The sequence below is a fragment of the Lynx canadensis genome, chromosome D2, assembly GCF_007474595.2.
Source record: "Lynx canadensis isolate LIC74 chromosome D2, mLynCan4.pri.v2, whole genome shotgun sequence".
Taxonomy (NCBI): Eukaryota; Metazoa; Chordata; class Mammalia; order Carnivora; family Felidae; genus Lynx; species Lynx canadensis.
This window is the reverse complement of record NC_044313.2, coordinates 5,088,732-5,113,413: the sequence shown is the minus strand read 5'-3', so window position 1 is coordinate 5,113,413 and position 24,682 is coordinate 5,088,732. Positions and strand designations below refer to the sequence as shown.

The 24,682-nt window shown below is 47.3% G+C and overlaps 1 protein-coding gene across 3 annotated transcripts in view; it reads left to right on the top strand.

Moving 5' to 3' along the window:
• Positions 1–24,682, top strand: part of DOCK1 (dedicator of cytokinesis 1) — a 528,429-nt gene that overhangs the window by 458,827 nt on the left and 44,920 nt on the right. For all 3 annotated transcript variants that reach the window (XM_030333989.2, XM_030333990.1, XM_030333988.1), the window contains exons 36-38: positions 6,009–6,049; positions 7,500–7,590; positions 12,871–12,990. In XM_030333989.2, the coding sequence (XP_030189849.1) occupies positions 6,009–6,049; positions 7,500–7,590; positions 12,871–12,990 (252 nt within the window). The remainder of the gene's footprint in view (positions 1–6,008; positions 6,050–7,499; positions 7,591–12,870; positions 12,991–24,682) is intronic.

The following is a 24,682-nucleotide window of genomic DNA, read 5'->3' as shown; positions in this document are numbered from 1 at the left end:
TGAGTTCAGGGTCTCCAGAGGAGATCATCCTGAATTACTATCCAGGTGGGCCCTAACTCCAATAACAAGTGTTCTTATAAGAGACAGAAGAGGAGAGGTGCCAGGCGGGGGTGGGGGTGCTCATCGGTTAAGTAGCCGACCTCAGCTCAGGTCTTGATCTCGCAGTCTGTGAGTTTGAGCCCTGCATCGGGCTTTGTGCTGACAGCTCGGAGCTTGGAACCTGCTTCAGATTTTGTGTGTGTGTGTGTGTGTGTGTGTCTCTCTCTCTCTCTGCCCCTCCCCCACTCGCGTTCTGCGTGTCTGTCTCAAAATATAAATAAACATTTTAAAAAGAGAGTGAGACAGAAAAGGAGACACACGGAAGTCCATGTGGAGATGGAGACAGAGACTGGAGTTACGCGACCACAAGCCCAGGGGCACTTGGACCCCCCCCCCCACCACCCCCAGAAGCTGGAAGGGGCAGGATAGAATTTACACCTGGAGCCTTTAGAGGGCGTGCGGCCCTGCTGAAGCCTTGAGTTCAGACTCTGGCCTCCAGAAGTGCCAGAGAATATATATCTGTCGTTTTAAGCCACCAGGTTTACTGTGAGTTATTACGGCAGCCACGAGGAGCTAGCTCGTGGTCTCGTGGATAGCAGATGGCTTGGGTAGACTTGGCCACTGCCGTCCACGGACCTCTTTGACCCCTGTTGTCACCGTGACATGGCCAGGTCCTGTGGACACTGCCTGCCTGAGACAGTAGTGGAGCAGTGAGCTTCGGGCAGGGCATCGCGCTTTCAGGAAGCTTCATGACCAGCTCGTCTGCAGGGAGTGTTTGGTGATCCCCGTGGCTGTCAGGAGCCACATGACTCCCACACCCAGCTTTGAAGATGTCTGTCTCTCTCTGTGTCATCCTCCTCTGGTAAGTAGCCGGAAGAGCAGACTCTTGGCCCTGAGAGGGTCTTCCTCAACTTCCCTTGCCTGTCCCGAGGCAGGAGACACTACTCCTGCTTTGTGCCCCTTACTTTACTCCCCTGGATCTGGAGTATGATCATCTGGTCGCTCGATGACATGTACCTGCTCTGCCTTCACTTCCATGCCCGCCATTTTGAATGGGCTCGTAGGCCCTTCAAGCTCCTGGGAGTGGCTTTTTGTGCCAAGAGGAATATGACCGATCGTTCACTCTTTAGGAAACCCCCAGAGATGCTCGGATTTAAAAGCAAAAGGAAATTTTTTTCACCTTCCATCCAGTGTAGTGTCCACACCGCATTTGTGCTTCGTGCAAGAAACTGGCAGCTGAAAGCTCCCGAGCCATCCCGGCCCCTGCCATCCGTGGATAGGCCACCTGTTTTGATGAATGATAAACACCTTCTACGGAGAAAACTGCTGGCCTCCAAACTGGAGAGACAAGAGGATACAGTGAAGCAGAAGCCCAGGAGCAAAAACCACCACCGGAGCCAGTACTGGATTGGATTCCTCCTACGCGGCGCATCATGTCCACTTTCAACGTAAAATTACAAGGCATACTAAAGGCAAAAACAGTTTTAAGAGAGAGAGAGCAAACATCAGGGCCAGGCTTGGCTTTGGCAGATGTTTTCAGAATTTTCAGACCGGGAATTTAAAATAACCATGATTAAATTGTTAAGAGTTCTAATGGAAAAAGGAGACTTTATGCAGAAACAGATGATATAATAAGCAGAAAGATGGAAACTCTAAGAAAGAATCAAAAAGAAATGCTACAAATCCAAAACACTGTGACAGAATAAAGAAGGTCTTTGGTCTCATTAATAGACTGGCCACAGCCGAGGAAAGAATCAGCTTAAAAGATTGAAATATGTTTGCATATGTTTCGTAAGGGTCTTGGGCAACTGGAAGAATTACTGACATCTGGCTTCCGTCCCTGAGATCTGGCCTACTGCTGTGCTGACTTTCACATTCACTTGTAGGCTAATTGTGTGTAGCATAGCAGTGAGCTCTGCCTCAGGTAAAGGCCCCAGTCTTTTGCACAGGGATGCCCTGGCCCTTGCTTCATTGTCTTCCTGCATTTTTGCCTTTGTTCAGGGTAATTTACTTCTGTGATGCTAATATGGTTAACATGAAGCTAGAAATCAATATTTTTCTGCGGGAGAGAAGTAGAAACCTCTTTGAAATCATTCCCTACTATGGACATACTCTTCCTCCTGATTTCTAAGGGCATCTAAGAAGCTGATTTGTGTCCAGAAAAGAATTATTAATACATTTATTAGCTTCCCAACTTCAATGTTTGAGAATACTATTTTTTTTTTAAAGCAAGATCTCTCGTGTTCACCAGGACGTGAAACCTAGTGGGGATGTGCTCTGAATGTGGCCTTTTATCATCAGGACTCAGGGTCAGAAAATAAGCTCTTGAAATGCCACTTGCAGTCACAGTTTCTGATTAACCTCTGTTCCTCTTTCATACGGAGCCTCACTCAGCACGTACCTGTTGTTAGTGCTGTCAGCACTAGCTAGGCTTTAATCAAGAATCACATCCAGGATTCCTGAGATTATCTGACATCATTAACTTCTTTGAACTTGGAACATCCTGAATCATTCTATGAAGAGTCAGGTGTTCCATTCTTAACCAATGCCTGGGATCACAAGATGGTTCTCAACCTATCACAAGTCTTTCATTTAAAAAATAAAATAGGGGCACCCGGGGGGCTCAGTCAGCTAAGCGTCCGACTTCGGCTCAGGTCATGATCTCGCAGTTCTTGGGTTCGAGCCGCGCATCAGGCTCTGTGCTGACAGCTCCGAGCCTGGAGACTGCTTCTGATTCTGTGTCTCCCTCTCTCTGTTTCTCTCTCTCTCTCTCTCTCTCTCTCTCTCTCTCTCTCTCTCTGTCTCTCTCTCTCTCAAAAATAAATAAACATTAAACATTTTTTTTAATTAAAAATAAAATGGATCTATGGATTAAAGAGAAACAAGAAAACCAGGTTTTTATAGACAGGTTTTTTAATATTCACTACACAGCTCACATTTAGTCACAGAAGTAAAAACATAAATATATTTTATTTTTTATTTATTAACTTTTTAAAGTTTCTGATCTTGTTTTGTTTATTTATTTTTGAGAGAGAGAGACAGAGTACAACCAGGGGTGGGGCAGATTGTGAGAATGACAAGAATCCGAAGCAGGCTCTAGGCTCCGAGCTATCAGCGCAGAGCCTGACGCAGGGCTCCAACCCATGAAGCATGAGATCATGACCTGACCTGAGCTGAGCCACCCAGGTGCCCCAAAACATAAATATATTTTAAATCTGTGGACCATTTTCACCTTTTCTCCTGGTACTTTTCTTATGAAATAGATGTATATTGATCTCTAGAAAATATAGATGTATAAACATCCATTAGTAATATATAAAATGTACTCCGTTTATCACTAAGCGGAAACCCTCTTGAAATCCTAAAATAAAAAAAAATTTTAAAAAGAATAAAGAACATAGGATTTATTGATGCCCTTTAAGCCCATTGACAAATTTCCTTTAGAACCAGTGCTATTTTGTAATTTGTTTTGTTTTTCTTAATGTTTATTTTTTTGAGAGAGAGAAAGAGTGCAAGCAGGGCAGGGGCAGAGAGAGAGACACACACACACACAGAATCTGAAGCAGGTTCCAGGCTCTGAGCTATCAGCACAGAGCCCAACGCAGAGCTTCAACTTGTGACCCGTGAGATCATGACCTGAACTGAAGTCAGCTGCTTAACCGACTGAGCCACCTAGGCACCCCAGTGCTTTTTTTTTTTTTTAATGGAGTGAGTGGAACATTCTAGTTATATGGGTTCGTTAATGTCTTACTCTTCCTTGCAGCTAAAAAAAAATTTTTTTTTTAATGAGAGATGAGCAGTCACTCTGTCCAATGACCTAAGTACCCCTACACGAACACCTCCCTGTAAGCACATGTGCATGACATTGGATCATAGTTCCCCCTGGACAGAAAGCACATTTGTAATTCAGTAGAATTTCCTTGTCACCTCATAATCCTGCAGTCTTTCATTACTGGTTGGTAATTTTGTTGTGTGTGACCAAGTTCTTCTATGCCGTCATCAACTTAGCCCTCTCTTAGAGTGGTGGACTCACTGTTACTTTACAGACATAAGTGACATTCTTCATGGCCCCTTTACAATGCTAATTAAAGTGGTTCTCACGAGAATTCTGAAAATCTTAGTACTCAGGAGGGAGTACAGCACCGGTATATGATGCAAATGCGTAAGTTCTGGAAGATCAGTGGTGCATAGTGATGCATTTGTGTTAGAGGGTCTGGTCCAGAAAGGCTTGCTCAGAGATTGGTAGAGCTTGAGCCTGAGCACCGGTGCGGAAGGGACTTGAGAGAGGGGACGATGGGGGGGGGGGGTGCTGTCGGCAGAGCCCAGAAGTGGGGCGCCGGAGCAACGTGAACTTTTACGTAAGAAACCCACGGTTTTATATAGAAACGGTTTTGAGATGAGCGTTCTTCAGTTCTAGAGAGGTTTTGAAGTCCTAGGAAGGGAACAGAACTAAGCACAGGCAGGAAACGGAAGACATTTCCATATCCGTGAGAGAGGAATAAAGGTCGCATGATATCCCCGTTGTGAAATTGTAAAGGCGAATGATCAAACGCTTGGGAAAGGATTAAAAATCTGAGCGCAGAATAGGATGGTGTGCAGTCGTAGCTTGTAAATACTGGTGAGTTAGAGTCGGAAGGGCTCATCCTCTGCCTTTGATGCGGATTCTCTTTGTTACGTCTCCCTGAGTTGTCAGCTGAAAATATCCTCATTACTGAGCCATAGCGTATGAACCAGAGGACATTAACATCTCAGATGCAGCAAAATATGAAAATCTTGGAGCGTTTTTCTAAAGGTGCCCCTCTTTCTTGTATTTATTTATCACTTATTTTCAAAGAAATCAGTTCCAGTGGTGTCTTTTGTTGCTAATGAAATTAAACAACTTACGCCATCTATGGGATAATTGGGCTCCTTTATAGCAGTGATATTCACTGGTATCTCAGGCCCTGATCCCGGAGTCAGCACATCAGATTCAGGTGCTAAATTTCACGCCGAAAGTGGCCGTGGTGTTGCCTGCCATTCGGCTTGGTTAGGTGACTGTTCTGCACCTTTTTGGCGCCTTGTGTATGGTAAAGTTTTTAAAGTCTTTATAGAGACGTTTACATTAAGAAATACCATTTTGATAGAAATTTTCATGCTCGCCCAGAAGATATTTTACAATATGCAGAAATCCCCCTTGCTTATAACCTGCTCAGTAATCTTTCTTCATTGGTGCGTATACAGCAGGTGCTGTTCAAATGGCAACCAGTTATTTATTGGTTTGTTTGTTTACTTAATTACTATGGTTTGGAAGGTCCCTCTGTCTGGAACAGCACTGTCCAATAGAAATTTCTGTGAGAATGGGAATGTTCCATATCTGCACAGTTAGATACAGTAACACTAACCCCTGTAGGGCTACTGAGCCCTTAGAGCGTGGCAGGTGTAACAGAGGGAGCAAATGTTTAGCTTTATTTAATTTTAATTAAATTTAATTTATATTTGAGTACATGTGGCTGGTGGCTACCACATTAATCACCACACATCTCGAATACCATGTTGCCTTCTAGGGGCTCTTGCCAAAGCTGGGCCCAGCATGTCTTAAATCATGTTCAGGTTTCTTCCCAAATTTGGGATCTCTGCTGGGTTTTTTTTTTTTTTTTTTTTTTTTTTTTTTTTATCTTCTAATGACTTTACAACAGTTAAGAATGGCTAAGCTGTCATATCTTTGGGTAATACCATTTTTTAACGAACGACTGGTGATTCTTCAATGACAGAAGTAGGTTTTTGTCCTCACAGTGCAAGAAACGGAATCATTAAAATTGCCCCCTCAAAAAGTGAATTTCGCATTTTATGTGAATTTATGGTTCTAAACCAAGGGGCTGGGTCCATTTGGCTGTGTTTGACACAAAGGAAGAACCATGATGATTTAACCCGCAGGTGACATCTTATATAGAACAGGTTTCTCAAAACAGTGTTGTGGTTTGATTTTTCAGAATTTCTACAAAGAAATTGAAAGAGAAGAAATGTATATAAGGTAGGTGGGCATCATGCTTGCTTGTACCTCTGCATGTTTATTAGAAGTGCTGTTTGTTACGTCCATGCTAACAAATGTTTTCTAACTGTGGGGGTTTATCTTGGAGGAATCGTGAACCCTCAAGGTAGAGTTTGATGTGTTCTGACTCCTGGCCCAGTTTATCTACACCAACACGGAGCTTTGACGGTCATATTTAGCCACCTTAGAGAAAAGCCATAAGTTATTATCGCACAGTGTTTTTGTATCTTTTGACTGACCCATATGGCCTTTTAGAAAAGAGACAACCATATGATCAAGTGAGAAATCCAGTCTTAATTTTATCACATATGGACAATAGTACAATTTTTCAGTCCATTCTTACTTTAACTGGCACTGTGTTCCGATGTTTTATATCGTCTGCTGGATTTTTCTCCTTCACTTGCCTTTTTCTCTGGAGGGGTGGGCTGTGATTGAGCCCCCTCTCTTGGTCACCTTTAGGGGGTGAGTGTCAAATATTTAGCAAGACTATAACTTAGCAGAATAGAGTAAGGATACATCACGTGACATTCATGTTTAATAATGTGTTTATTACATCAAGCATGATTGTCTAACTTGATTTCTAAAAATTTTTTCCTTTCTCCCTTATAAAAATATGCCGTAGAAACTTAATAAACTTTTGGGAAAAGAACTAGGTTCTTTTATCCAAAATGTAGTTTACTTTATACTAAAAAAGCAACCTTTATATCTTAATGGCAAAGAAATTCTTTTGATCACATTCACTGTGATCATCAGAGCCCTTTATTTTTATGGATTTGTATTTTTATGGGTGTGTGTGTGTGTGTGTGCGTGTGTGTGTGTGTTTGGATTCAATAGAAATGTAAGAAATCACAATCAAACATCGTAATCTCATTTGAAATATAAGAAGAAAACTCTGGAACAGATTAAAAAGAATGAGAAACCCTTTAAGTACAATTCTGCCTTCCTGTGCCAGCTTCCTTTTCATCCTGAAAAGGGAGGACTCAAAATTCTTTTAAAAATATGATTGTATAGGGGGCGCCTGGGTGGCTCAGTCGGTTGAGCGTCCGACTTCGGTTCAGGTCAGGATCTCGCAGTCTGTGAGTTCGTGCCCCGCTTCGGGCTCTGTGCTGACAGCTCGGAGCCTGGAGCCTGTTTCCGATTCTGTGTCTCCCTCTCTCTGCCCCTTCCCTGCTCATGCTCTGTCTCTCTCTGTCTCTCAAAAATGAATAAACGTTAAAAAAATTTTTTTTTAAATATATGATTGTATATTTCTCTTGTTGGTTTTTCTTAGTGCTTCCTGCACCCAGAGTGTTCAAGGCATTGTGAGTTGTGAGCACTGTAAAAAGAAGGTGTAGATATGGTGCACTGGTGAAGGTAGAATTCAGCTCTTGCAATCCTCAGCACAAATGATGTGTTCCCATGTGAGAAATATCTGTCTATTTCGTCACCTCAGGTATTTGTACAAGCTGTGTGACCTGCATAAAGAGTGTGATAACTACACGGAGGCAGCTTATACCTTGCTTCTCCATGCAAAGCTTCTGAAGGTAATAGAAATTACTGCACGCTTTTATGATTCTGTTGTTATATGTTCTGAGATTATTTAAAATTGTGTTTGTCCATGATAAATTTCAGTAAACCTATGATTTAAGATCTTATGGATTTTGACTAAATGTGGTGACATAAACAAAGACATATTTAGGAGCTGCTTTGATTGTAGGCTTGGCCCTACTGAATGCAGATTTAACAAGATGTCATAGCAAATTATCACTGAGCATCATAAACAGCCATCATTGGGCTGTCGGCTAGCAGCGAGTTAGAGCTTCTACGGTTCCTTATTCATGCCAGCAGAACTCAGAGGTAGTGGAGAATAACATCAGTAAGAAGGAATTTCGACAGCTCAGGGTAGGATAGGATGAGACATATCCCTAATTATCTGAGCAAAGCATTCACATTGAGATCTTCTATTAGTCCATCAGTTGACGTTACACCTCCTGCCTAATTCTCGTGGAGTGTTGCTCCTGAGCACGGGTCTGGCATGACAACGTTCAGCTGTGATGATTCTTTTGTTTTGCAGATATCTTTTGACATTGAATGTTTGTTTGCAGTAATGTATTCATGCTCTTCCCTGATGCCCAATTCTAGCCCAGCTAATTATACTGAGTAGACCCACAGTAAATAAATGGATGGATGGATGGATGGATGGATGGATGGATGGATGGATGGAAGTATGGGTGGATAGATGGATGGATGGAAGGGTGAATGGATGGGTAAATGGGTGGATGGATGGATGGATGAGTGGATGGATGGATGGATGGGTGGATGGATGGATGGATGGATGGATGAATAAATGGAAGTATGGGTGGATAGAGGGATGGAAGGGTGAATGGATGGGTTAGTTGGTGGATGGATGGATGGATGGGTGGATGGATGGATGGATGGATGGATGGATGGATGGATGATGGATGGATGGGTGGATGGATGAATAAATGGAAGTATGGGTGGATAGATGGATGGACGGAAGGGTGAATGGATGGGTAAGTGGGTGGGTGGATGGATGATAGATGCATGGATGGATGGATGGATGGATGGATGAATGGAAGTATGGGTGGATAGATGGATGGACGGAAGGGTGAATGGATGGGTAAGTGGGTGGGTGGATGGATGATGGATGCATGGATGGATGGATGGTTGAATAAATGGAAGTATGGGTGGATAGATGAATGGATGGAAGGGTGAATGGATGGGTAAATGGGTGGATGGATGGATGGATGAGTGGATGGATGGATGGGTGGATGGGTGGATGGATGAGTGGATGGATGGATGGATGGGTGGATGGATGAATAAATGGAAGTATGGGTGGATAGATGGATGGACGGAAGGGTGAATGGATGGGTAAGTTGGGTGGATGGATGGATGGATGGATGGGTGGATGGATGAATAAATGGAAGTATGGGTGGATAGATGGATGGATGGAAGGGTGAATGGATGGGTAAGTGGGTGGGTGGATGGATGATGGATGCATGGATGGATGGATGGTTGAATAAATGGAAGTATGGGTGGATAGATGAATGGATGGAAGGGTGAATGGATGGGTAAGTGGGTGGGTGGATGGATGATAGATGCATGGATGGATGGATGGTTGAATAAATGGAAGTATGGGTGGATAGATGAATGGATGGAAGGGTGAATGGATGGGTAAATGGGTGGATGGATGGATGGATGAGTGGATGGATGGATGGGTGGATGGATGGATGGATGAGTGGATGGATGGATGGATGGATGGATGAATGGAAGTATGGGTGGATAGATGGATGGATGGAAGGGTGAATGGATGGGTAAGTGGGTGGGTGGATGGATGATGGATGCATGGATGGATGGATGGTTGAATAAATGGAAGTATGGGTGGATAGATGAATGGATGGAAGGGTGAATGGATGGGTAAGTGGGTGGATGGATGGATGGATGAGTGGATGGATGGATGGGTGGATGGATGGATGGATGAGTGGATGGATGGATGGGTGGATGGATGGATGGATGGATGGATGGGTGGATGAATAAATGGAAGTATGGGTGGATAGATGGATGGAAGGGTGAATGGATGGGTAAGTTGGTGGATGGATGGATGGATGGATGGATGGATGGATGGATGGGTGGATGGATGAATAAATGGAAGTATGGGTGGATAGATGGATGGACGGAAGGGTGAATGGATGGGTAAGTTGGGTGGATGGATGGATGGATGGATGAGTAGATGGATGGATGGATGGATGGATGGATGGATGGATAAATGTGTAGGTGGGTGGGTCGGTAGGCAGATGGATGGATAAGTAGATAGGTGAAGGAAATGCTATACAACCTCTAGTTTTATGTATTAATACTTTAGCTAATCATTAGATCATCTTTTCCATTACATCCTTATAAAAAATGAAAAATCACAAACTGGATCAACAAGAACGGTTAGGAGAATTCAAATTTAGTTGAGTGACCCAACATAAAGACCACTCATTCAAGGAATCCTGTTTTCAAACTCAGGCCAGCCCCCCCCCTCAAACACCAAAAACTAAAAGAAAGAAAACCAGAGAAGATCGCATTAAAACAGGCATTAAGCAATGTCTTTTGGGTGTTGAGAAGCATTAAGGAGAACACTATGTTAAGAGTGAAACTCCAGCAAGAATCTTCCAGCCTTTGGCCCAACCCTGAAATCTCTAGTATCTCTTGGTGTTACAAATACACACTGGCTGCTGTGGAGATGTTGGAGTGCGGAGATGTAGCTTTGCCTGAAAACAAAAGGGTCCATTGCAAGGAAAACAGGAGGAGGATCGGTCTGGGTGCCTCATCAACACTCACCAGTAGACCCCTGTCTGGCTTCACCCCACATAAAGCGCTCCCAAGGAATGTAATGTACAAAGATAGAGATTTCAGTTAGCAGACCTGACACCAGCCATGCCACTGCGAATTCTAATGGCCTTCATTTGTTAGCAACCCAAATTTCAGTAATAAGGCATTTTGCAGCTATGAAGATATTTATTTTCACCAGGAAAATTAAAATGGGGTTGACAAGCTACTCACTCACCCTCACTCTCTTATAGTACATAAGCACTCGCATGTGCACGTGAACATAAAATAGATATGTGTGTAAACTATCATTTGTTCACGCATTGAATTTATTGAATGCAGATGGGCTCGGCACAGACCACATGAGGGTGTGTTTCACAACCCAAATCCATAGGCCCAAGTGCGTTATCTTTTCCACTGGGGCTCCGAATTTTCCAGTTAAATGGCAAAATGCTCTATAATTTCTCTCCCTATCTTTTGCATCGTTACATTTCATAATTTTTTCTAAATATATTTTGATACAGCATTCAGTGTGAACTCGAGCTGGTTAATCAGCTTAATGAAGGCGTTATTTGTTTCGTTATGAAAATTTTCCTTCAACGTGACAGATACATTCTTGTTCGTTAGCTAAAAATTCTCAAATATAATCTTTGGTTATTTTGCCTAAACCAAGACCAATGCAAGCATTAGCCTTGAGTCCCCGTAATCAATTTAAATCATATCAGTGTTTAAATGGAAGGTGTAGAGGGACTTTTATTCCCCTCTTCAATATTTTTTAAGTGATTTTAAACTCCAAGGAAGTTATTTGAAATCAACTTTCTTATTTATTTTATTGTTGTTACATTTCAGAATCATCTAAAATTGTACATTTATCCCCCATGAAGAATAGAAATCTAGCTGTGCAGTGAGAACTCCATAATTTAATGATTTTGTAACAGCCAACTGTGATCAGTAGAGGCGAGTCTAATTTCAAGGTGAAACCTTTGCAGCCTGATCAAATGTTTCTCACCCTTACTTGACATTTCTAGAGCAGGGGAGCCATTCTTGCCCCGTGCTCTGGGCCCTGTTGGAGCCCCCAGGGCTCAGCAGGAGGTGCCTCTTGGGAAGCCTCACCATGCTCCCCAAACCCCCTGCTCCCCATTTTAGCAGGCCAGTCCTGCTGGGCCTCTGCCCGATCACAGCTATTACTCTCATTAATCTGCCCCTAAATGTGTCACCCTGGCTGGTGTCATTGCTCCAGTTGTGGCCTGAACAGCATTGGGTCCAGTGGGGCACACCCACCCCCATGTTGGTCCAGGCAGCCTGGGGGTCCATTGCTTTCTTTGCAGCATCTTTGCTGGCCTATCTACAGGGTCAAACTCTACCTCCTGTGTCCAACTGATAAACAAGCCCATTCTAATTACTTTCTCCAAGGAGCATCCCCAGACCCCACCCCCACCGACAGTGTGTACTCAGCCCTCTTACCCTTTAATGCTCATGGAACACATTTTGTGGTGTTATTACAGATCATTGTGCTCTAAGCTGTCCTAGCACTGTCTCCGGGTCAGGGCACCTTCTGACTCGTCTTTGACCCCGTGCCTTGCACATAGTAGCTCCTACCCAATAGTGAATTTTATTGAACCCTTATACTTAACGCCACTGTTTTGCGGAGCCCAAGTTCATGAGCTGACACATCAGATGAGCTTGCCTTCACTTTGGTGCATCTCCCCGGCTTGCTGAGACCTCTGTGCATCTCCTGTTTATACTGTGGGTCTACTGTCACTTCCACATCCACTGATCGAGTTGTGCCTGGGTGATGGGCAGCGAGCCCAGAGCCAAAGGTCCAAAGATAGGCCACCAGGTTCCTTTTATTTACGACTGGTATGTGAGATCCCTGTGTCTTCTTTGCTAAAGGAGGGGGCACCTGGGTGGCTCAGTCGGTTAAGCTTCCGACTTCGGCTCAGGTCCTGATCTCGCGGTTTGTGAGTTCAAACTCCGCATTGGGCTCTCTCTGTCAGCACAGAGCCTGCTTCGGATCCTCTGTCCCCCTCTCTCTGCCCCTCCCCTGCTCATTCCCTCTCTCAATCCCCAAAATAAATAAGCTTAGGAAAAATGTTGAGTGTCTCAGGACTGAGTCCAAGACCCCGGGATGCCTCACTTGAGACAGCCCCAGTCACGTGGTGCATAATTCATCCCAGGTATTTCAACACACTCTCAGCCAGCTGACAGTTCTGTGCGTTCCAGAACCTGCCGGTTTCTCTTCTGTGTGACTCTAGGCCTGGCTTTGCCTCCCTCTTGCCTTTCATTCCTCGTGGGGCCTCTGCACAGAGGTTGTGCCCTCATTTCCAGGCCCCAACAGCCTGATGACAGCAGCCCCGAGTGGCCCTGGAACCGTGGCCTCGTGCGTGCAGGGCGTGCGGGACTCACTGTGCATTCTGACCAAGGGAGGGCACGGGGCGGCACTGGGCGTGCCCTCGCCTGGCACTTCTCATGCTCTGCTTTTGCCCCAGTGGTCAGAGGACGTGTGTGCGGCCCACCTCACCCAGCGGGACGGGTACCAGGCGACAACACAGGGACAGCTGAAAGAACAGCTCTATCAGGAGATCATCCACTACTTCGACAAAGGCAAGGTAAAAAAAAAAAAAAAAAAAAAAGTGCAGTTTTTCTTGTGTTTTTCTCGTTACGTGTATCTTCCTGCAGCACGCATTTCATGGCAGGTGATGTTCGTGCAACCAGAAGTTTGTTACAGGTTGTGTGTTGGAAGGTTTTATGCATGGCTCACCAGCTGGCCCTTCCGAGTAGAAATCCTACCAAGAAACCCCACGGTCTTCCTTCTATACACGCTCTGAAAGTAAGGAACTAAAAAAGTACAAGAATTTTGCTGGTCCTTGCTGGAGACAACCAGGTCTGGGACACCCATTTGGAGGAGTTTCTGAGCACTTAGGACTAATGCGTTCCTTTGACACTTGGGATTTTTCTGCTCTCCCTGAAAAATGAATCCTGTGATAAGACCAGTATTGCACCATTTTGGCGGATTCTAGATTCACTGGCTCCCACAAAATTACTTATTCCGTTGACTTCTATGGGGAGGAAGCCTGCCATCATTTTAATCAGCCAGTAATAGGTCTTATCAGTGTAGTTTGTGTGAGTCACATAAGATGTAACTATTGGAAAAAAAAAAAAAAAAAGGAGTTACTTGAGCTTTGGACGTTTTTAAAATCTGCCACCAAGGTGATTTCGGAGCTTCTTGTGTGGCTTCATCAGGATTTATAACCCATCTCGTTCACCTGCTTTTTTTTTCCCCACTCTGAGAAAGGTGACCAGAGAATCCATGGGGGCACTTGTGAGTTTTGCAGGACTGCTGTGATGAAGTACCACCCACTGAGTGGCTTTAAATGACAGAAATTTATTCTATCACTGTTCTGGAGCCTAGAAGCTGGATATCAGCATGTTGGCAGGGTCGTGCTGTCTGTGGGACAGTGACTAATGGGACGGTCTGTTCCATGCCTCTCTCTTACTTCCCAGGGTGGCTGGCCATTCTTGGCGTCCCGTGGCTTGTAGCCACATCAGTCCAGGGTCCACCTGTATGTGTCTCCTTGTCCGGATTTCCCTCTTCCAAACCCGCCAGTCATTGGATTTCCCACCTGATCCGCTATGACGTCATCTTAACTGATCACATCCAAAGACCCTATTTCCAAATAAAGTCACATTCAGAGAAACCAGAGATTAGGACTTCAACACTTCTTTTGGGGGGGTGAGGGGACTCAATTCCACCCCAAACAGCTTTATACCAGGGAAGGATGACGGCCGCCTCTTTTTGTGGCCGTCAAGATCAATCAAACCCTCTTGAACAGACAATGTGTGTTTTGTTCATTCCTGACTGCCCTTGACACAGGGCAAAAGCCAAACTATTCAGAATAGCATGGAGGTTGCCCAGAGGCCACTTGGAAATGTTCTGTGGATTACACCTAGTCCTGTAGTAGCACAGAATATATTTCTTCATAGCAATGAGACACTTCCACAATTAAGGCCAATTACTACAATGTTATTGGTTTAGCCAGGGGGACCCTATTTCTCAGCAAACTGCTAAAAGAAACAGGGCTGATTCAGCCATTCCTTCCCCCGATGACTTCCTGGCTTATCGTGTTCTAGGCTGTGGGGTGGGCAGAGCTGGACCGGGGACCGGAGAGGGCCAGAGGCCACTGGGGCCACTGTGCCTTTGCTCGTGGCCATTCTGGGTGGTCACGGTGGCGGTATGTCCTCGGCCCCTGAGACTTCTCCTACCGCGTCACCCCTCGTTCCCTCCCTCACACCCTGTATTTTGGCCACATCGCCCAAATGTGGGGGACCTCGCGCACCCCGGCCCCTCCTGGCTCTGCCCAGCAGGCTTCTGCCCCTCATGCCCTTGTCTGGTTTCTTCCTGTCTCAGCTTGAATGCCCCCCTCTCGTCCTACCCCCCGCGGTGTCGTCTCCTCTACAGCACTGGCTACGGTTGGCAGCGAGCAGCTTGCGTGTGTGTTTCCTCAGCAGGTCTCTCCGTAGGCTGGCGGTGCCAGAGTGTGGTGGCCACACGCACTTCTTCCTACAGCGCTCCTGATTCTCAGAACAGTGCCTGACACGTAGCCTGGTGGGCATCCGTTGGGGGCACAGAGAAATCAGTACAAAGAATGAACACTCAGCATTTAGGAGCGATTCCCGATAGTGAGAAAGGCTCACCTGTCGCAGGACGGTGGCCTCCGATAAATAATAAATCAAAGAACAAGGTCTTTTTCATTCCCGCCAGACAGCCTCCTACGGAGGGGGGGAAGATGTGTTTGGTTTGGAACAGCAGTTCTCACCCGGGACCCCCTGGAGATACTTTTAGGTTGGCACGGCCCAGGGAGCGGATGCCTCTGGCCTCCAGTGGATGGAGGCCAGGGATGCTTCTGGAACGTCCTGCGACGCGCAGACAGTCCCACGGCAGAGAACCATCCAGCCCGAAATGTCAGAAACACCAAGAGCAAGAAATCCTCGTTTTGAAAGTGCTCAAGCGACAGAGTATTACCTGCAATAAGAGAAAGGGACGGAAGGACCGTCCTCACCTGTCCCTGTGTCCTGGAGGAGACACACAGAGGATTTCGGGAGAGTGACCGGTTGGTGAACGTGGAGTCGGAACGGGTCTACCTGCTCATCTCAGTTTAGGATGGCCGTCTCCACAGCAGCGGTTAGAGTTGTCCTGGCAAAAAGGATGGAAAAGCCATTTCTGAGTGTTTGTAACTTTTCCACAAGAACGTTCAAAGAAAACCAAGTCCCCCTCCCATCCGTCTGTAGCTGACGTGAGCGTGATGAGCACAGGTGAGGGAGAAAGTTCCTGAGATGAAATCTGAAGTGCCTGGTCAATTAGAAAAGTCATTTTGACATCAACAAGTACTGCATTTCCTGGGACAAAGATAACAGGAGGAAGTAATTATTCATCTCCCACGCCAGGCAGGACGGGCTGGAAGATGCTGGAAGTTCAGCCTCCTGAAGACCCAGGAACTGTACAGCACCCGGGTTTATTTTTCACTCATGCTGCACGAGCTTGGTCCTCTCCCGGGACGCAGGTGGGCCGAGGCCCACCACAAAGGAACGCGGCCAGGAAGGGACAGTGAGTCACCAGCCCAGCCCTTACACGCACTTTCCAGAAATGACCCCCGTGTTTCCGCCCGTGTCATTGGCTGAAGCAGATCCCAGGGCCGCAGCGGACCTCCGTGGACAGAGGTGTCTGGAAGGGAAGACCGACGTGCGGTACCCACGTCTACGAGGGTTTCTAAGTAGACGAGTGAGTCGGGGTTCGAATGGAGGACTCTGAACACACGTGGAAATGACCTAACTGTGTATGTTCACAAGAAGATAATATTCACAGATCCCTACATAGTACAGCGCCTCACAACGGGACACGGGAGGACAGAGATATCTCACGGAACTTGGTGTTGGGACCTGATCCCTGTTTCTCCGTAGTTGAGTTTCCTCCTTCGGTTAGGGCGGGGGTTGGGAATGGTGTGGGCAGCGTGAGAAAATGGGCTCCTGTTCCCGTGGCAGGGACCCCAGAAATCTGCCCAGGCTGCCAGGGAGGGAGGTAGGAGGTCACAGCAGAAGACGGCAGAGTTGGGCACTTTGTGCCAGATTTAGGATCGCTTTCCTTTAGGAAATAAGACGGAGACCTGACCTCCCTGCCACGTGTGGGTATTTGCAGTATTTGAGAAGAAACATCCTCTGGGCCTTTACTGAATATACTGGAGTAAGATTGGGGCTGCGGTCATTGAAACAGTTCGCCAAACTTGATTTTGGGGGGCCTAAATGTACACATTTCCATCTGCATTCCCAGATTCCAGTCGTCTTGGAGAGAAAATATCTCACAGCGGCTCTTGGGTGATGGGTGGCAAGTATCGGGGCCAGTGGCAGCTTGACGAGGGTCTCAGGCAATGCAGGGGGGCTCCTGGGCAGGGGCACGAGGGGAGCCAGCGCTCAGGCAGCAGACGGGACTATAACCTGAGTGACCCAGTCCTGGAGTCACGAGGGACGTGCGGTCACTGGCATTTGAAATGCGGCCAGCCCGAGCTGAGACGTGCTGTCAGCATAAGGCACACGCTGGGTTTGTCAGACTTCGCGAAAGACTGTAGTTGTGGGCTAGAATTGTTTCTGCCAGAAATTCAGAATTGCAAGTCCTAATGTCTAGTACCTCCAGATGTGACCGTGTTTGGACCTAAGTCCTTTAAAGAGGTGATTAAGGTAAAACGAGGTAACATGAGGACTAGTGCACTTGTGAGAAGAGATCAGGACCCCCACCGTAGGGGCCGTATGAGGACATAGTGAGAAGAGGGCCATCTACGAGCCACGCAGAGAGGCCTCAAAACAAACCGTCCAGCCAGTGACCAGATCGTCGACTGCCAGCCTCCGCGGGAATAAATGAGTTTAGGGTACCCAGCCCGTGGTACTTGGTTATGGCAGCCAGAGCAACGGATACAAATGTCACCTGTCTCACTTAAGTTTTTGTTATTGATTACATGCCGAGATGATAATATTGCAGATATATTAAATATTAGTAAAAGTAATCCCAGTTTTTAAAAAGGTGGCTACTAGTAATTTAAAATTACGTTGCATTATATTTCTACTGGGCAGTGCTGATCAGAGCCAAAGACTTTGTCCTCCCTGAGCATTAAGACCATTGTCCAGGGGTGACTAGCCCGGGTGACTCAGTCGGTTGAGCGTCCGACTTCGGCTCAGGTCACGATCTCGCGATTTGTGAGTTTGAGCCCCGCGTCAGGCTCTGTGCTGACGGCTCGGAGCCTGGAGCCTGCTTCGGATTCTGTGTCTCGCTCTCTCTCTGCCCCTCCCCTGCTCACGCCCTGTCTCTCTCTGTCTCGAAAATAAATAAAACATTAAACAAACAAACAAACAAACGCATTGTCCACAGGCACATCCATCCATCTGCTGGTGTGAATGGAAGCTTTACTCTCACATCCTTTGGGGCCATCACAGGCAGCCAGTATTGCTTATGTGCCTGTTGGCATATATTCCTTGCGCTGAGTGCATATTTGAAAAACTAAACTATATCTAAAGGAATTAGAACATGGGGACCAAAGCCAGGAAATAATAGAATTTATGTCGGAATGACGAGGGGAAACGTGATAACAAGCCTCAAAATTAGATTTTTTTTTTTCTTGTGACCCAGTGTCATTTCTAAAATTTGGAAAAAAAAAACTCTCAAGAGGATGTTTAGTTTATAGGGCGCCTGGCTGGCTCAGTCAGCTAAGCTTCCAGCTTTGGCTCAGGTCATGATCTCGTGGTTCGTGAGTTCAAGCCCCACATTGGGCTCCACACTGTCAGCCTGCGTGGGATTCTCTCTCTCCCTCCCTCTTCCTCTCTGCCACTTCCCCACTCACGCTTTCTCTCTCAAAAATAAATACATTTTAAAAAAGAGTATGGTAGTTATTTACATTAGGGAATTTGGAGGGATAGGTGAGTTAGGGGCTCCTTTATGGCACAGGATTCTCTGAAGGAAACACACACAAGGCAAATGTTCGAGAGGATTAGGAAAGAGATAGGAACGGGGCGCCTGGGTGGCGCAGTCGGTTAAGCGTCCGACTTCAGCCAGGTCACGATCTCGCGGTCCGTGAGTTCGAGCCCCGCGTCAGGCTCTGGGCTGATGGCTCGGAGCCTGGAGCCTGTTTCCGATTCTGTGTCTCCCTCTCTCTCTGCCCCTCCCCCGTTCATGCTCTGTCTCTCTCTGTCCCAAAAATAAATAAAAAAAAAAAAAAAAAAAAGGAAAGAGATAGGAACAAAGAAGGTAGGAATAAATCTAAATCAAGAAAAGCAACATATAGCTTTGTTGGAGCAAGATGCAGTTTTTATTTTCTTACTTTATTTATTTTACTTTATTTTATCTTACCTTATTATTAAAATTTAGACTCATGCCCCTCAGGTATGTTGTTTTCTTTTGTGCTTTGATCAAAATCCATCATAATCTCATTATGGCTTCCCAAGCCCTTAAGGATGAATCAGGTTTTCTCACTGTGGTTTGTATATCTAAGTGCCTTCAGGAATCAGAGCCCCTGACAAACTAGCTCTCACGTCTGCAATGGCTTGGCCGGGATCCTCCCTGAGGCACTGCTGAACAAGTCAGGTCCTTGGGTAGAAGGGCCGCTGCTCGAGCCAGTGCATTGAGTGGTGCCTTCCTCATAAGCTCCACCTTCCGGGGCTTCTGGTCCTGGCTGGATCACTCAGCCTCTTCCGGGGGGGCCCCCCACACCCATCCCTGTGACTCTGCTCCCTCCCTCAGTCACCACTCTACTTTCTAACAAAGTGGCCGTAGTATCACTGCTTGAATCACTTCAAAGGTGCCCAAACCTCTGGGGCCCCCACCACACCCTCCACAGGCAGATCCGGGCTTTTCGCTGGCAGGAGCCCCCCACCCTTGTAGCACTCTTCTCTCTACCCACAATATCCTGCCTTATTTTTTAGAACATGCTCTTGGATTCCCAACCATCTGGCCTTCCCACGGTCTCCCCTGGGTGTGGAAGGGCACCCCCGCCCCTATTGTTCTCTTCACCTTGGAGCCTCCCCACCCCAGCCATCCAGGAAGGTGCCTCCCCACCCCTCCCCTGGCACTCTGTGCCCTGGCCTTGGAACTATTTGTATGTATCCTGTATCTCCCTACTCTGAGTGTTTCATGCTTCTCAGGCCCCCCTAAGAAAACTGGGGGTCTTGTTAAAATGCAGATTCTGATTCAGTAGGTCTTGGGTGGGGCCTGAGGCTCTGTGTTTCTAAACAGCTTCCAGTAATGACAAGGCAGCTGGTCCAGGGACCACAGCAGTCACCAGGCCCTGCTTCGGCTCAAGCTACTTGGTGGCCAGGCCGGGCAGGCTGTGTCTGACGCTCGTGTGCCTCCAAGGGAGACTGGTGAAACAGACTGAACACTCAGGCAAAAAATTTTTTTAGTAAACTTTATTTTTTAGAGCAGCTTCAGATTCACAACAAAAACGAATGCAAAGTGCAGGGAGTCCCCACACACCCCTGCCCCTACCCCTGCACCGCCTCCCCCTCCCCCACTGTCACCCCTGCCATATTTTGATTCATCTTTTCTGGAACGGAGAGCCTTCTGGCCAGCGCTTGAGCAAAAGGCCACCGTCACTGAGACGTTCCACAAAGTACCTTCCGTTGGGCACGTTTGTCTCCTCTGTGGGGTCTTGGTTCCTGACCCAGACTCTGAGCCCCTTACAGGTCTCAAGGGGCAGATCTGTGGCATCATTTCTGCAGTGCGTGGGTTTCAGGGGAGGGGTGTTTTCCACCGGCTCCTTTCCCGAGCCTGGCGCTAACCCTGTTTCAGTACCGCGTTCGCTGCAGAGGCTATAGGTCAGACAAAGACAGTCTTCCAACACCTGGACCGGCTTTTCCTTCCTGGACTCTGTGCGTCTTTTAGAAATGACAGTCCTCGGTCAGGACGATTGCCGCGGCTCATCCAGGGAGCGAGCAGGACAACCACCCTGGGAGGGCACCTGGTTTGGGCCACAGGCTCGGATTTAACAGCTGACCCGGGTTGCACCCCAAACTCCATGTGCTTTGCTGCTCACGCTCCCGCAGCATTTAAGTCACAAGAATTTGGTTTGATTTTACATTTAATTCCTTTTAAGGGGGAGAAAATGCAGTTTTGGTTTAAAAATATATATTCAGGCAGGGGGACTTCACGCCATAGTTGAATTTGAAGGCTGGGGATCACAAGATTCTAAAACGGGTGCTAAACAGGACCTCAGTCTGGCAAAAGCATGACTCAGTTAAAGCTCCATCAATACAGGCTGTCACCATGTGGCTGTGTCCCTGTGTCCGTAAGGAAATCTTCATTATGTCCTTAATATGTGGAAACTTTACACGTTCTAGAGCTCATTTGCACTGTTGTAAATGTATCCGGCTTCCTAAGGGACATAGGGACTTACAGAATCCGAGGTAGACCTTGGCACGCAGTAAAGGAGCGGCCGCCCGTGGAAAGCGTCCCCGAGGCCGCAGGGACGGCGGAGGACAAGGGACTGGGGTCAGAGCGTATTAAAAGTTTCTCTGTCTTTGTGCTCCAAAAGCTGCAGTGCTGAATGGATTTTCTGCTGCTTTATATTGGACACTTCGGCTTTTGAATTCTGTACGGTTATCTTTCTCTATTTCTTCCACACGAAGTCATTCTATTTTTGCTTTTCTATCGTCTTCAAAAGTTTTTGAACGTCTTTCAGCCAGGCTCTTGGACTTTTCATCTTTTTCTTTCTCTCCATAAAACGTCATTTCCATCTGTTTCCCTGTTCATTCTTTTACGGTTCTTCCTTCCCAGGCTAATAACCACTCCTAGCTCCTTTTCCATTCTGTTTTTACCACCCGTTTGAGCGTCCCCCTGAAAGCCTTCTGTCGGGCTTTATCCCTGCAGACGGGCGTTCTTTCCTGAACATGCTCTGTATTGTCTGTCTTATTGTGTTTGCTTGAGGCCTAGTAATTTTCAATAAAGCCCTTAATCCAAGTACTTCACTGAAAATTACCAGGCTTCTCTATGGAGGATGAGTCAAAAATAGAAGCCCTGCTATCAAGAAAATGTAGTCGGAGCGAGCGAGCGAGAGAGTCCACATTAACCAGCGTTCAGCCACCTCCGAAACCAAGAGGCCGCCTGGCAGTCCCGATCAATGGGGATCGTGACTGCGAGCCCATGTGCTGCGTGAAGCTCCGTGACTGTTTCCACCCGGAGCCTGGCTTCCTTTTCCCTTAAAATAACCTCGCCTTGACAAAGTTCGCACTTTGCCTTGCGCCCAAGTCAAAAATGAGGCATCTCGCGTCTTCCTGTGAACTAAAAATAAGGATTTGGGGAGTCAGTTTCTGCATCCGGTGAAGTGGCTAGATTTCTTCTCTGAGGATGTGGGGTGACATGTTTTCATCCTCTTAGTTTCCCTTTTAAAGCACAGGGGTTATTAAGAGGAATTGCGAGGACGGGCACGTAACGATGCCCTCCTCCTGGATTACGCTCAGCTTTTCCACAGTTTTGAAAATCCTGAAGTTTGCCAGAATCTATTCGGTTAGAAAAGATTTGACCTGCTAACATGTTCAAAGAGATCATGTTAATAATGATTTGCTCCTATATAAAAAAAAAAATCATGTTTTATCAAGGCATAACAAATTCAGTGTTTAGAGTCCATAACAACACTACTCCCCACTCTCTGCAGGACCCCTAACAAGTACTCCCACTGCCAGGCCTTACTGGTGCCAGGGGCGCCCCTGAATTAGAGGCCAGCCTCCAGGCATCCCCGTCGAGCCCCGGGGGTCATGTGCAAACAGGTAAATCACAAAACCTTCCTCTGGTCTGACACTTTGGTGGATGCTGGGTCTACCTGTCTAACAGGTATGGTAGTGATTACTTCTAGGGAGAGTGGGCAGGCTTCATGGAGGAGGTGGCATTTCAACTGGCTCCTGAAGAATAAGATAAAGTTTGCCTGGCAATGGCTGGGAAGGGCAGGAATTGCAAAGAATGGGAGCAGCACAGGTAAGGGCCAAGGCCACGGCTCCTGAGGCCATCTCGCTTTCCTGAGGAAGTCAAGAAGTATGTCTGCGGGGTGGGGGGTGAGGGATCCTGAGACACACGGATGTAGAGAACTGGAGATCCAGTTTACCCGTGGCCTTGCACGTCCCCTGAAGATTTGATTTACTCCATGAAGCACAAGGAGCCAGAGAGATTTCACGCAAAGAGGCAACAGTGATTCGTTTTCCTCTTTTCAGAGGGTAATTCTGGCTACTTGGTTGGGGGCAGAGGGGACGGAGACCCACTGGGAGGTGGCCTGTGAACTGGAGGCCTGGGGCAAGGTCACCGGCCCCAGGGATCAGGAAAGGGTGGTGGCACTTGCGGAGACGTGAAGTCAGCTGATCCCACGCTGCCTCCACTAAATGGGTCAGGGTCAGAAGAGCAAATGCCAGGCGGAGCCGGGGCACCCAGCACAGCTGAGACGCCTGGGGACAGGGCGAGGATCAGCGTCCTCACGTGGCTGGAACATTGAAAGAGACGCCTCTGCTAAGTCCAGGGAGGTTCTATTTCCTGCAAGGCAGTTAAAGTGGTTCTGAGTGATGAGGTTCCCGTCACGCATCAGTTCTTTTTCAAAGGAGTTGACTTTCCAGCTAGCGGTTACCGGGGCAGTGGGATGCCCCTTTGACCTCCACACATCCCTGGCCTACCCTCATCCACTGGTCTGTGTCTGCGCCCATAGATTCTGCTTCCCTCCTCCGAGGGGTAGACTCTCCACATTCCTACCCTGTGTCCCGGACCTCCCTGCCCATCCCAGGACGCCAGGCCAGCCCGTCTGTCCCGCCCGTGTCGTGTCAGCGCCTTGCTCGCTATTGACTAATACACCTCCATCTACAGCCACACCCTATTTCCCCCGTGTTTAAAAGAAGTTCTCTTGTTCGGACTGCCTGTCAGTCTCCTCCTGTCTACACAATTCCTCGAAGAGCTATCTGTACTCACTTTTGTTCCTCTCCCTCTGTTCTCTCTGCTCCCGTTGTAGATGCCCAATCATTACCTACAGAATCAAGGAGCACGATCCCTTCCCTGCAGCCTGATTTAGGCTTTTCAGAGTCTCGCAGAACTACAGATGTCCTGGCCTGAAGAAAAAATGCAAAACCTCTGCGTTTTATATGTTTCCTTCCAGGGCATTAAAAGCTGAGCAAATAGTTTTCTGTTTTGACAGGCAAAGAGTTTCTGTGGGGAGAAACAAGCCATATTAGTGAACGTGACTTAGACGGGCAGTGATTCCTTGAGTACTTGACCGCACCAGAGGGGAGGGCTTATTGTTGATAAATCCTTTATGAACCTTTTCATAAAGGCTTCCTACGCCCTCCCTAAGTCCCAGTTCCCACTGGCTTCCTGCCCCATCTGACCGGCTTTCTAGATGCCAACTCCGCCTTGTGCCTGCCCGTGCAAGGAGAAGACGGCATTGTTCCTGCCAGATTGGGCGGCCCTGTGCCGCAGACCACAGAGACAGTGCACCTGCTGGGCTGCGAGAGGGGGGTCTGACTCGCTCGCTCTCTCTGAGAAATGTCTTTGCAAAAATGTGGATCCTTTGATCTAGCTGACGCAGGTTGAAAACACCAGGAGGACCAGGGATGGAGCTTGGCTCAAGAAAGAGAAGAGGTCTGGAGAGAGGGTGGGTGTCTACAAGGGTCTCTATTCTTTCAGTTGAGCCACAGACCTCGAGTCACCATGGCCCTTCTCATGACACGCATCTTCCCTGGGGACTCCCACCCTTCATCCTAGAGGGACTAGAAGGAGACTGTCACTCGCAGGCTCCTGGCCTCGCTTACTGGACAAGACCTAAAGCTAGACCTCACTCGTCTCCGTGCAGAGGGATCTCGACCAGTGTTCTGGATTCTTCCCTACCATTGCATATCCTCAACCATTCAAACGTCCATGACCTATGTGGGACACTGGAAATTCAGATGCAGTTGAATATGACTCTTCCCCCAACAATTGCCTGGAAAAACAGCTGAATTTTGGAGGAATAACTGAGACTCAAGCATCCCATAAAACATCTTCACCAGTGAGTCACTTACAGCTACTAAGTGGATTCAACCAGAGTTATCCACGCTGTGCTGGTGAGTCATCGACAGCCTGAATTAATAGTAAGGGACAGTCATCCTGGCTGGCGTCTACCCTGTCATCCACCATGGCTCCCGTGCCCAGTGAGGCCAGTCTTGTCGTCCTGTGGGTCAACTGTGCGGTTCTCCATAGGAAATCAATAGCTGATCTGTTCTCCACAGCCACTGTTGTCATGGAGCGAAGGAAGGAGTTTC